Source organism: Lissotriton vulgaris, chromosome 8, assembly GCF_964263255.1.
Source record: "Lissotriton vulgaris chromosome 8, aLisVul1.2, whole genome shotgun sequence".
Lineage (NCBI taxonomy): Eukaryota > Metazoa > Chordata > Amphibia > Caudata > Salamandridae > Lissotriton > Lissotriton vulgaris.
Genome location: NC_141696.1, coordinates 196378625 through 196391985, shown reverse-complemented (window position 1 = coordinate 196391985; position 13361 = coordinate 196378625). Strand labels below are relative to the sequence as shown.

The window sequence follows — 13361 nt, the reverse complement described above, 5'->3', positions numbered from 1 at the left end:
GTATGCTGATGATATGGTCCTATCCTCTACGAATCCTCAGTCTTTGCTCTTGGCCCTGTTAGATGAATTCAGTTGTTTCAGTGGGGTATCCGGGTTCAAGGTAAACCTGCCTAAGTCACATATCCTAAATCTCCCAACCACCCCTGATACGGTAGTCAGCTTGACTACTTAATTTCCATTTACCTGGGCCAGTGACCAAATATCATACCTAGGTATCTCGCTGGTACGTACTACCAAGAAAACACTAGCAGCCAACTATGGCCCACTCTTGGAGCAAACTATTTAAACTATAGCCACATGGACACAGACAGGCCTCTCCCGGGCAGGACGTATCGCTGCAGTAAAGACGACGATCATGCCACGCATAGTTTATGTCTTTCAGACTATCCCCCTCTCCCCACCCTCGGCCACCCTACGTAAGTTGCAACGAGCTATCAATCGCTTCACATGGGGCGGGAAGCATCCACGGCTCAGATTACTAAGCCAAAAGCAGAAGGGGGAATGGGGTACCGGTGGTGTTGAGATACTTTCAAGCATACCAACTACGCTTTATTTTGGAGTGGAATCGTACCCTCTCAGAGAAGCATTGGTCATTCATGGACCAATATATCACAGGGGTTAACATATGGCGAGAGATCTGGATTCCTCATAATCACAGGGCGTGTGGGCTCTATTCCTCAACGATAACGGCAACTACCTTAAACGTTTGGGATGCAACAGCGACCCGCCATGGTTTTACTACATTCTCCTCCCCGATGACCCCGTAGCAGACAACCCCGACTTCCCTCCTGGATTTAAGTCAGAACCATTTCAACAGTGGCATGAGAAGGGCTGCAAGAGGCTAGGCTCACTATTTGATCAGAATGGGATCATTCCCTTCGATCAGCTTCAGCAAGACTACGGAATCCTGGCATCTGATCTCTTCACATACAATCAGGCATGTCACTGAGTAACTTCCCCGGATATCAGACCAGGAGCCTCCTGTCAATTGACGCACTTCGAAAAGTGGCTCATCACTAAAAACAATGACATATGCATCATATCAGAACTTTACGCTGGACTCACAACATATGCCACTTGCACAAAATCCAAAAAGCAGCTGAGGTGGGAGGAGGAAATAGGCAGGACACTCAGAGACAAAGAATGGCAGGACATACATTATAGAATCCATCATACTGCACAGGATATCCCGGGCACGGGGCAGCATCTAAGGTAGCCTCTTATTGGTACTTAACACCGGCCAGACTGAACTATTGGAATAAAGACCATCTAGCCACTTGCTGGCGTGGGTGCGGGCAGACAAGCTCACTCTTACATTTACTATGGCATTGTCCCAAACCGTCCTGACTCGTTCAGAAGCGGTCGCTCCTCCACGCTCCCTGGCCACTTAAGTATCACTGCGCTTCATTGCTCTCATTGCTCACTGCTGAAATTGCATTTGTTGTGCTGGTTTAAAATCGTAAGCGCCGCTCTGTCCAGCTTTGTACTGCTGGCTTTGCATCTTAAATTGCTCTGTGCCTGAATTTAATCGTAGCGCTCTATTGCCCATTACCATCACTGCTTTGCTCGCACTGATCGGTAAATTACATATTGACTGATTGTGCCGGTGCCACTACTGCCCATAGCTTTACTCCACACCCCAATATCGTCCTGTTTTGGTTTTGTTTATTTGGCTGCCATTTTGCTGTTGTTGTTCTGCCTCCTGGCCCGTCTCTCCACCCCGCTCCCGCCTCCCAGCTGACCCTCCCTCGCCCCTCCCCCCTCCACTATCCACATATGACAGATGCCTTCGCGCGCAGCGTTCATGCGCAGCGGTCGCGCCCTAGGCGCGCCAAAGGTGCGCCAAAGGCAAGCCCGTCTACGCCCGTCCGCGCCTGGCCCGCGCCCAGCGCCAGACCCCCTGGCCCACGCAAACTCCACTCCTCCCGCATCACGTACTACGCCGCAACCCTATCAGCACTTAATCCCGGCAGACTCAAAAACTGCAACCTAGCCGCCCCAGGACAAACCCATGGACCCTTCACATGCCACTCCTGCAAGTTCGACTGCATCAGACCCCACACCAAATCCACGAACTCCAAACGGAGCCCCGACACCAACCACCTAAAGTGCATCCTAGCGCTACTGCACTCAGTCTGTCAGACCTCTGAACACGCTAGTAGCATTTAGAAACTTCAAGCGTGCAACTTTACTTTTATTTTAATCGTCGCTTTTAAAAAACTGTTGTTTTTCACACTGATTGCACTCAGCATACCTGGCATACTCTTGCACTCATTTACGCCGTATTTGACGGCCACAGCCGATCTCAGGGCTGATTGACCGAGCATTCAGGGACAACATCGGCGGCCATATTGAGTGAGGGGCTAGAGCGGTGTGAGCGCTCTAGTGGCCGGTACTTAAGGAGCCCAGGTACAACAAGCGCGAGATCCTAGCGCTACTGCACTCAGTCTGTCAGACCTCTGAACACGCTAGTAGCATTTAGAAACTTCAAGCGTGCAACTTTACTTTTATTTTAATCGTCGCTTTTAAAAAACTGTTGTTTTTCACACTGATTGCACTCAGCATACCTGGCATACTCTTGCACTCATTTTCGCCGTACTTAGACGGCCACAGCCGATCTCAGGGCTGTTTGACCGAGCATTCAGGGACAACATCGGCAGCCATATTGAGTGAGGGGCTAGAGCGGTGAGAGCGCTCTAGTGGCCGGTACTTAAGGAAACGTCCGCCCTCCGCGCTAGCGGTCGCATTTGCGGACGCGCCTCATCAGCGCCGGAGTCACGCCTGAGTCAGCCCGTCTGCGCCCGTCCGCGCCTCAGACGTGTATCAGGGCCATGGCAGCACCTTGTGTTCCAGTGACCGACACAACACAAGTATTTCCCACAACCAATACCATAGCCCCCACTTATATTAAGTACACATCTACCTTTATGAAGGCATTACAACCGCCAAGATTACCCTCCTGCAGGACGCTTACACTGGGATGGGAGTTAGACACTTGTCAAAATTGTCAACTACACATCAATCCAGTAGGAATAAAAGCCACCTTGCTAAATCCCTCCAAAAAACTTGCGTCACCAAAATTAAAAGCCTTTTTATTCCTTAGTCTTAACAGTCGCTCCCTACCGATGCACAAAACTGAAATATTCAATTTACTAATGGATGAAACACCGGAGCACTATTTCTAACAGAGACCTGGCTTAAGGAAAGCTCAGGGCCAGATATAGCCATGGCACTTCCAAACACATATGCCATTATAAGATGTGATCGCGATAAAAAACCTGGGGGTGGAATCGCCATTATCTTTAAAAAAACATACAGCTGCGAATTGATACCACTCAGTTGGGATGGCTGTGAAGCTGCAATTTTTAAACTCTCACTGGCCCCCAACTTTACTTTCTCAGGAGCCCTCATCTATCGAACCCCAGGGTCAGCGTCCAAATGGCTGATTAACCTTCTAGATCTCATGGGACCACTTGTTATGAAAACTGCGAATTTCACAATCCTGGGGGACATTAATTAACATCTTGAGGAGGAGGACTGTTCTCTGGCAAAAAACCTGATTGGTGACCTAGCATCTCTGAACCTGATTCTTAGAAACTCAGGACCAACACATCGTGCAGGCCACCTGTTAGATCCCATATTTTCTTCCCTTAACAACATCACTATATACCCTGCTCTGCCCCTGACCTGGACAGACCATTACTTGGTTAAATTTACATTTCAAGGTGATATAATTAATAAAGATAACATGCATACACCTTTCGAGTACATAAGGAAATGGAAGCAATTAGACACGGACAGTCTCAATGCTCTCCTAGAAGAACACAGTCCCTGTACCAAGTCTTCAGTTCAACAGCTTTCTTCTACAGTTCAGAAATGGCTCTTAGAAGCCATTGACCTTATCCTACCTAAAACAAAGTTAAAACAAAACTCACATCGTTGCCCTGCCCCCTGGTTTAATTAAACCTTAAAACAAGAAAAAAACAGATGTAAGAATCTAGAGAGACAATGGAGAAGGACCTACTCTCCTGAAGATAAGGATAAATATAAAACACAGCTAACAAAATATCAAAAGATGTGTAGCACAGCCAGAGCAGATTTCGTCAATACTAAAATCACGAATGCCTTGGACCAATCTAGAACACTTTTTAAATTGGTGAAGGAGTTGGCGAGCTCCAACACGTCACAACCCCCACCGGAACTTAATAAAACACAATGTGACCTTCTGGCCACCTTCTTTATTAACAAAGTTGACTTAATTCATCAAGACATCAACCAAGATCCCAATAACCACTTTCCAGTCACTTCAGCCATAACTAATAATGCACTTTCCAAACCTATCAATGACATATATATGTCAGATTGCTCCACTTCATCAAATGCATCGATCGCTATTCTCGCAGAATGGCCTCTCTTGAACCCTGACATGGTTCAGAATTTGCTGAAGACAATTAAATCAGGCTCACCTAAAGACCCGCTGCCATGCACTGTTTTAAGGTTGCTCAGTGGCAATGTTTTTGAAACCATCACTGATCTTCTGAACACATCGCTGACTGAAGCAACTGTACCCAGTGAATGGAAACATGCTATGATCCATCCTCTTTTAAAGAAAGCCGGAGCTGACCCTAATCTGCCATCCAATTTTCGACCTATTTCATTGCTGCCCACCTTTGCCAAAATATTAGAAAAGCACGTCCACCGTTGCCTCACTGATTTTATCACCACTCACGACCTATTACCTTCCCATCAGTCGGGATTCCGTTCAGGATTCTCCACCGAGACCACCCTGTTGGGCATCACCGAAAACATCCGCCGCTTGGTTGATCAGGGCGAAACAGTAGCACTTGTGCTGCTTGACCTCAGCGCGGCGTTCGACACCGTGTCGCACGTGGTCCTCGCCCAGACACTCCATTCCATAGGCATCAGGGGCGCGGCTCTCGAATGGATAAAATCATTACTGAAAGACCGCACATTTCAAATTTTTTCACAAACCGCCTGTTCTGATATCATGTCATTCAAACATGGAGTACCACAGGGCTCCATTCTTAGCCCGTTACTCTTTAATGTATACATGAGCCCCTTAGCAAAAATAGTGGAGGAAACAGGACTGCTTATGTTTTCGTATGCAGACGACTCCCAGCTGCTTTTCTCTCTTACATCAGCTGACCCGAACACTTCTTCCTCGCTACAGCTCGGACTCAGCAAAATCTCAGAATGGATGAACAAAATTTTTTTTAAATTGAACAGCGGTAAAACAGAGCTAATTTTGCTGGGAAAGAACAAAGGGCTATGGGGCCCTCAACATTGGCCATCTGAAATGGGTACCCCCCACCCCTGTTACACATGCTCGCAATTTGGGCGTCATCATTGATGACTCGCTCAATTTACACAAACAAGCGGTGAAAACTTCGGCTACCTGTTTCACCATACTTAAATGGCTAAAGAAGATCTGCTGGATGCTACCCGAAAATACCAAAAAGACTGTTGTCAATGCTCTAGTAACATCAAGGCTTGACTACGGAAAAGTTCTGTATCTGGGGGCAAATAAGATCACAGTCCGTAGATTACAGACAATTCAGAACGCAGCAGCAAGATTATTATGCAAAATTCCCTTTGCGAAGCCCACTACAAAATACATAAGAAAGCTCCACTGGTTAAAGGTCGAGAACCGAGTTAAATTTAAATCTCTATGCTTCATGCACCGAATTTTCACCAATAACGCCCCCAAATACCTGCAAAACCTAGTGCGTCCCTATCGTCCCACCAGATCTCTTCGGTCCTCTATGGCTAATCTTTTCGAAATTCCAAAGTTTAGATTGTCACGCATGGGTGGCAGGTCCTTTTCATTCCTTGGACCATCACTTTGGAATTCAATGCCGCTGACATTACGATCGGAGCTGAGCTATGTCAAGTTTAGGAAAGCCTTAAAGACCTGGCTATTCGACATCTAGCAGGCTATAGCCCACTATTATTGGATCTGTTGCGCCGCGAAACCCTTTGTTGGGTAGCTGTGCGCCCTATAAATGTAATAAATAATAAATAATAATATAATCCTACTCAACACCCGTTCGGTCCACAAACACTCCATTGAACTCTGGAACCTACTCGACACTACATCGCTGGACGTCGCCTTCCTTACAGAAACCTGGATGAACGCTTCATCAGCGCCCGACATCGCCATAGCCATCCCGGACGCCTACAAGATCATCCGAAAGGATCGCACCAACCAAATAGGAGGAGGCATCGCCATCGTCCATAAGAACACCATCCGCATCACAACCAGTTCCGACGATAACCTCGCTAACGCCGAACACCTTCACTTCCAAATCCACACCGACCCCAAGACCACACTCAGAGGCACCCTCATCTACAGACCACCAGATCCCCGCACACAATTCAGCGAAGACATCACCGACTTCATCAGCCCACACGCCCTCCCCTCCGAGGACTACATTCTACTGGGAGACCTCAACTTCCACCTGGAAAAGAAAAACGACAGCAACACCACCACCCTTCTGGACAACCTGGCCAACCTCGGACTCGAACAACTTGTTGATACCCCCACCCACGATGCCGGACACACGCTCGACCCAATCTTCACCTCCAGCAAGCACATCTCCCTCGATCACACCACAGATCTCCATTGGGCGGACCACAGCTGCGTTCACTTCAACTACAAAAAGACCACAACCCCCCACAACCTATTCCCCGAAGAAATTGGAACAAAATTACCACCGACCAGCCCTTCACATCGCTTCATCAGAACCCTCCTGCTAAATCATCGGACCCTAACCAAGCAGCCACCAACCTCACACAATGGATCACCAACACCGCTGACGAACTAGCACCCTTGAAAAACCATCAAACCAAGCAAGGTAGCAAAAAAGCCCCCTGGGTCAACAATGAGCTTAAGAAATCCAAGAAGCTCTGTCGCACCCTCGAGAAAGCCTGGAGAAAAAACCCAACCACCGACAACCTGGCCACCTTCAAGAACGCCACCCGCAAACACCACCAACTGATCCGATCCACCAAGAAATCAGCATTCAAGGATCGCCTTAATAACAACGCCCAAAACAGCAAGGAACTATTCAACATCGTCAAAGAATTTACCAACCCAACCTCCAGCACCAACGACATCACTCCCTCCCAAGACCTCTGTGACTCTCTATCCTCTTTCTTCCACAACAAAATCGCCGACATACATAACAGCTTTAAAAACCAGTCCGAAGACCAGCCCACTCCACCCACCACCGAACCAAAACCGCACTCTAACAACCTTTGCAACTGGAACCCAATCACCACCGAAGACACCATCCGCCTGATGAACTCCATCCATTCAGGATCGCCAACCGACCAATGTCCCCACCACATTTTCAACAAAGCAGACTCCATTATCGCACCCCATCTCCGCGACGTCATCAACTGCTCCTTCAACTCCGCTACCTTCCCGGAAAGCTGGAAACATGCCGAACTCAGCGCCCTTCTAAAGAAGCCCACAGCAGACCCCTCTGAACTTAAGAACTACCGCCCCATCTCGCTCCTCCCATTCCCAGCCAAAGTCATTGAGAAAGCCGTCAACATTCAGCTCGCCGCCTTCCTTGAATCCAACAAATCCCTCAACCCTTCACAGTCCGGCTTCCGAGCCAAACACAGCACCGAAACCGCCCTCATCGCAGCAACAGACTACATTCAAACTCTATTAGACAACGGAGAAACAGCAGCCCTCATCCTACTTGACCTCTCCGCTGCCTTCGACACAGTCTGTCATAGCACCCTAATACAACGCACAAATATGGCACAAATATGGTGACAATCACATAGAGATGCTGCAATATCAGCAGCAACGTCGGAATACAAGGAAAAGCATTAGACTGGATCATCTCGTTCCTCGCCGGAAGAACCCAGAGAGTCCGCCTCCCCCCTTTTAGATCAGAAGCCACCGAAGTCATCTGCGGAGTACCTCAAGGATCATCACTCAGTCCCACCCTCTTCAACGTATACATGAGTCCCCTCGCATCCATCGCGCGCCAACACGACCTCAACATTATCTCCTATGCAGACGACACCCAGCTGATCCTCTCCCTCACCAAAGACCCAAACACTGCCAAAACCAACCTACACGAAGGAATGAAAGAAGTAGCCGAGTGGATGAAGAACAGCCGTTTAAAACTAAACTCGGACAAACCGGAAGTACTCATCTTAGGTTCATCCCCCTCTGCCTGGGACGACTCATGGTGGCCTCCAGCCCTGGGAAACGCACCCATACCCATGGATCATGCACGTAACCTGGGCTTCATCCTGGACTCCTCCCTATCGATGACCAGACAAGTCAACGCCGTCTCATCATCATGCTTCAACATCCTACGCATGCTCAAAAAAATCTTCCGTTGGATCCCCACCGAAACAAGAAAGACGGTCACCCACGCACTGGTCACAAGCCGACTGGATTACGGAAACACCCTTTACGCCGGAACCACAGCCAAATTACAGAAAAAACTCCAACGTATCCAAAACGCCTCAGCCAGACTCATACTGGAGATCCCTCGTCAAGCTCACATTTCCACTCTCCTGAAAGACCTCCACTGGCTCCCCGTCAACAAGAGAATAACGTTCCGTCTCCTCACCCACGCGCATAAAGCCCTCTACGACCTAGGACCCGAATGCCTCAACACGCGACTGTCCTTCTACACCCCCACCTGCCAATTACGATAGTCCAACCAAGCCCTCGCCGCAATTCCGCGCATCCATAGATCCACCATGGGAGGAAAATCCTTCTCCTACTTAGCGGCCAAATCCTGGAATTCTCTCCCCACCCACATCCGCCTTACACAGAACCATCTCTCCTTCAGAAAGCAACTAAAAACTTGGATATTCGATAAGTAAAGCTTCCCACCATCCCTCAAGCGCCTTGAGACCCTCTGGGTGAGTAGTGCGCTATACAAATTTCTGAACTTGAACTTGAACTTGTTAGATACTTGGAATTGATTCTTCAGGACATAAATGAAGCCTTTAATACGGATACTCCGCACTTCCCAGCCTATACTCTGCTAGGTCACCCCAACCCCCGACCTTTCCTTAGCGCTCCCTTAGAGGAAGGGAGATAGCCTTAGCTCTTAATGCTGCAAGATTAGAACTACTTGGTCACTGGGGTTCCTCAGTGGTTCCAGACCACACTGCATGGTTGAGAATGCTGTGGACTGCGCTCACGATGGAGCGCATGTCTATGATGCTGGACAATAAAGCTGAAGCATAGACAGAACTTTGGCCACCATTTATCACACTGTTAAGCAAAGAATTCAGGGAGCGGACTTGCCCCAGCTTGCTGCGAATCCTACGCCTCCCTTCCACTACCCAGGATACAGGCACAAATGAGGTGTGTGTTTAGGAGCTTGCCTGTAGTTAAAATTGTAGGTTGTTACAGGATCACAGGATCATCTTTGGGTGCGGAAGAAACACCGGATGTGGAGAGGGGTAGGTTGAGGGTGCTTCTTTCCTTATTATTTGCCCCGCTCCCCGTTTAACATTCCGGGCTCTCTTTTTCTTTTGTCCCTTTTATGTTTCACAGTCCATGGCATAGATAAGGCAGTTTACTTCCCTTGTTATGAAATCTGATACACATGCCACTGATATTTTGAAACTCGATGCCGGCCTCCTGGTTGTAGGCGCACAGCTGTCCCTCTCTCTCATATGCATAAAAACTCCATGCCAGCCAGTGGTTGAAGGAATACGCGATGTTATGATATTGTGAAAATGAATAAAAGAATTGTTCCATAAAGTATATATGCACATGCAAAATCAAAATTTAAAACACAAACATTTAAATGCTCAGTAAATGTTAAATAATTTGAAATTGGAGCTTAAAAATTCAAGCTGCGATTCTAAGTTTGATATGTGGAGCAGACCAAGAGCAGCAAATCAAATGCAGGATGGACAATTGGTGGATTAAATTAAAGTACTGGTAAGTGCTGGGAAAAAGGGAGCATGCATTAGGAGAAAAAAAAGACAAAGGCATAAGCTAAAGTTAAGACTACAGCTGTGTCTTTGGACATAAAAGCAAATTCTGAAAACCTCTAACCTTTCCAATAAAGAACAAGTTACTTAACTTCTGTAATGCTCTTTCTGGTGGATACTCCAACTGCAGAGTCCTCATCTTGAGAATATCCCAAGGCGACAAACTGGATCAGGAGAATTTTCTCAGGAATTTCCACATGTGACGGTAGGTGGTGACATGCGGATCCGTGTCAGGTTCGTCCCACCCCAGATGTGACACGAGGTCCCTACATAGCCACCACCTTCGCTCATTGACATCATTTTTTTCTGATATTGGTCTACGGCATCCGATACAAAGTTTTCAATTATCAGATTGTGCTGGTGTCTAGAACTCTATGTTGGAATCTTAATGGTATGGACGAGATCAGTCCATTCCACAGAACGTGGAGGTGAGTGGGTCGGGGAAGATTCTGCAATTAGAGTATCCACCGGAAACAGAGTTACATAAGGCAAGTAAACTTTTTTGTAATACATCTTTCTAAACACAGATTCCTCACCTAGCGAAAGTAAATTAAAGGAGAACCTACCATAGTGGTGGGTCTTTGGAATGGCTCAAACTAAAAAGTCATGCAGGATCAAGCGGGGAAAACGCCCATCTTGACGGACCTGACTGTCAAGGCGGTAGTACTTCGTGAACATGTGAACTGATGGCAACGTAGCCTGACAAATATCCAGGACAGGCACTCTGCGTTGTAGCAGGCTTGGCCCTACTAGAGTGGGCCCTTAGGCCTTCTGGAAATTCCCCTTCTGGAAACTGCTTCCTAGCCAATCTGTGATTTGACTAACACCAGTTTGTCCAGAAAAAGGTGGTATAGGAAGGCTGGGCTTAAAGAGTCTCACCCATTGTGCAGATGCAATCACAACCAGGAAGACCATCTTAAGGGAGAGTAGGCGCAATGGACACCTGTCCTCAAATGTGAGGACCAAATTTGAGATCCATTGTGACATCACAAATGGCATAGGTGAAAAACGTTTTGGAAAACGTATATTAACCTATGATTTGCCTAATAACAGTTGGTGTGCAAACATAAGGAGGCCTAAACGGCCAACTGTGCACAGAGCAAGATCCTTCTGGGCTAAAAACAACACATTTAACAGTTTTGCCTGCAACGGGTCCACCTGACAAAGACATCACCAAGCCACAAACTTTTCCCAGAATCCAGCATAAATAATTTTCATTGAAGGGCATCTGGGCACCGAGAACATCAACTACCTCGGGAGGAAGGTCAAAGGGGATCAAGAGTCACCATTCAATGCATGGAGGTGCAGGTTGTGCATGCTCAGGTGCAAGATCCTCTCAAAGTGGGAGCCTAACAGAAGGATAGAAGCTCAAAGCCCATAAGCTCCGGGTACCACAATCTCCCAATTTGGAGTGACTAGAATGACTCGGGACTGGCTGTTCCTGGTCTTCAGAAGTCTGGGCACGAGAGGTAGTGGCGGAAAGGCACACATGAGTCATGTGCTCTACGATTGGCAGAATGAGCCTCAGAGAACAAGAGAGTCTTCTTGGGAACCCGAGTGAACATAAGTGGTGACATTGCTCGCTCTGTGGTGTCAGGGAAGAGATCGAGCCAAGGTCCTCCCCAATGTTGGAAAATGTCTTGTGTCACTTTCCGGTGTCTCGCCAGACCCTCCTCTTAGCGTGTTTCTAATACCAGGTTCCTCTGACCATCACCAATCCTAGAATTCAAGCCTCCCACCACTTCAAGCTCTCAAACATGAAAGTCCTTTCCTGGAATTATCTCCCCTGAACGTGCTTTTCAGTTCTGCCAAGTGCTATGCATCTAGGGTTAGAGGAATTAATTTTTGTCATTTTCACCCTTTCACCGCAAAGACCCAAGATTGGCACGAAATTAAGCTGACTTACAATGTCAATCTTCAAGTGTGCTTGCGGTAATGCAATCCCTTAGTTATTCATTTTATAACTGTATTGGACTGACAGTGAGCTATGGCTGCTGCTTGAGTGTTGTGTCCACAGTATCGATAGAGAATGGAGGTAGAGGTGTTAACCCAGCAGGTAAAATCCTGTGCATGTGCATGCAGTGTGTATGTGCGCCCAGAACCATTGTGGCAGTGTGCCTACCGAATTACTGCCTACGTCTGAGCCAAGGAGCTTCTCCTCTGAATGCCACTGATTAACCAAAAACATGATGTGACAGCACATCGCCCACTAACTCCACACAGGTCGTCAGAATGGAGACTAACATAGCAGAAATGAGTGGAGCTTAGCTGTACTGTCTCAGGGACACAACATCAACATGAAATGTTCCCAAGTTCATTCTAAAAGTAAGATAACCAGGGAATCAGGGGAGGGATCTTTAAGAGTTTTTAAGGAAACAAACAGGAGTGTATGTTGGCTTGTCAGACCTGATGACCTCAATGATCGAACAAAATGATATGGCCGGAGGAAAATGCACTATACTACTAGCAGACAAAGATGGGAGGTTGTGTACCTTTGTCGAGACCAGATGTTTTCATCTGCAGCATGCCAAGTTATGGTGCAGTTAACGAACTGCCATTTAAACTTTTAAGGGGAACACATAATTTGTTTTGAAGAGTATTCCAAAAACTTGGTCATAAGATTAATCTTTTAAAAAAGGTTTCTGAATAGATAGAACAAGCGAAATGAACCAAACGAGCAAGTGTTGAGCAGGATTCCATGTAAGATTTGAACTTGAGCTGCCTGCGAGTGGGCAGAAACTAAACTGGGGAGCTCTCAACCACCATTAAATTCTATGTTTCTATAATTACCTGGGTGAATGAATCAACTGTTGATACAGCTGCACTGGCAACAGGAGTCTGCTGTGCTAACTGCTCCAATAATTCAACAGAAATTCCAATTTGGGCAACAGATGGCGTTTGAGGAATGTTCATGGCTCCAAATGGATGCTGGCTTCCTTCTCCTAAAACAAATAAGAACATGCTATGTTAGTTCAGAGGGGAAAACTGTCTTCATACAAGTCACAAATGCTACACTATTTACTTGCCTCCCAAATGTCAGCCCTCCCTAGTCCTTTATATCCTATCTGCACACTTATAAATGCTGTTGAAATAGTGGTAGATCCATAAAATGTTCATTGTAAACTTTATCTGTTGAAAATAAGTCTTCTATAGTCGTTTCACAGTAGGCAGCAAGCCACAGTCCTCGGCAGACACTTTCTATTAACTTAATTTGTGACAATTTACCACATTTACTCTACAAGTAAGTCTAAAAACAAGCACTTCGGGCTATCATTAACCATTAAGCAGGCTTTTTGGACAAGGAAATCTAGCAGGTCAGTGCATTAGAACTGATGGGTGTTTTCAGACTT

The 13361-nt window shown here is 46.9% G+C and overlaps 1 protein-coding gene across 1 annotated transcript in view; it reads right to left on the bottom strand.

Annotated features, from left to right (window-relative positions):
• HIKESHI (heat shock protein nuclear import factor hikeshi) overlaps positions 1-13361 on the bottom strand; it is a 127189-nt gene that overhangs the window by 43910 nt on the left and 69918 nt on the right. The window contains exon 3 of the mRNA XM_086933974.1: positions 12802-12953. Coding sequence (XP_086790100.1) covers positions 12802-12953 — 152 coding nt within the window. The remainder of the gene's footprint in view (positions 1-12801; positions 12954-13361) is intronic.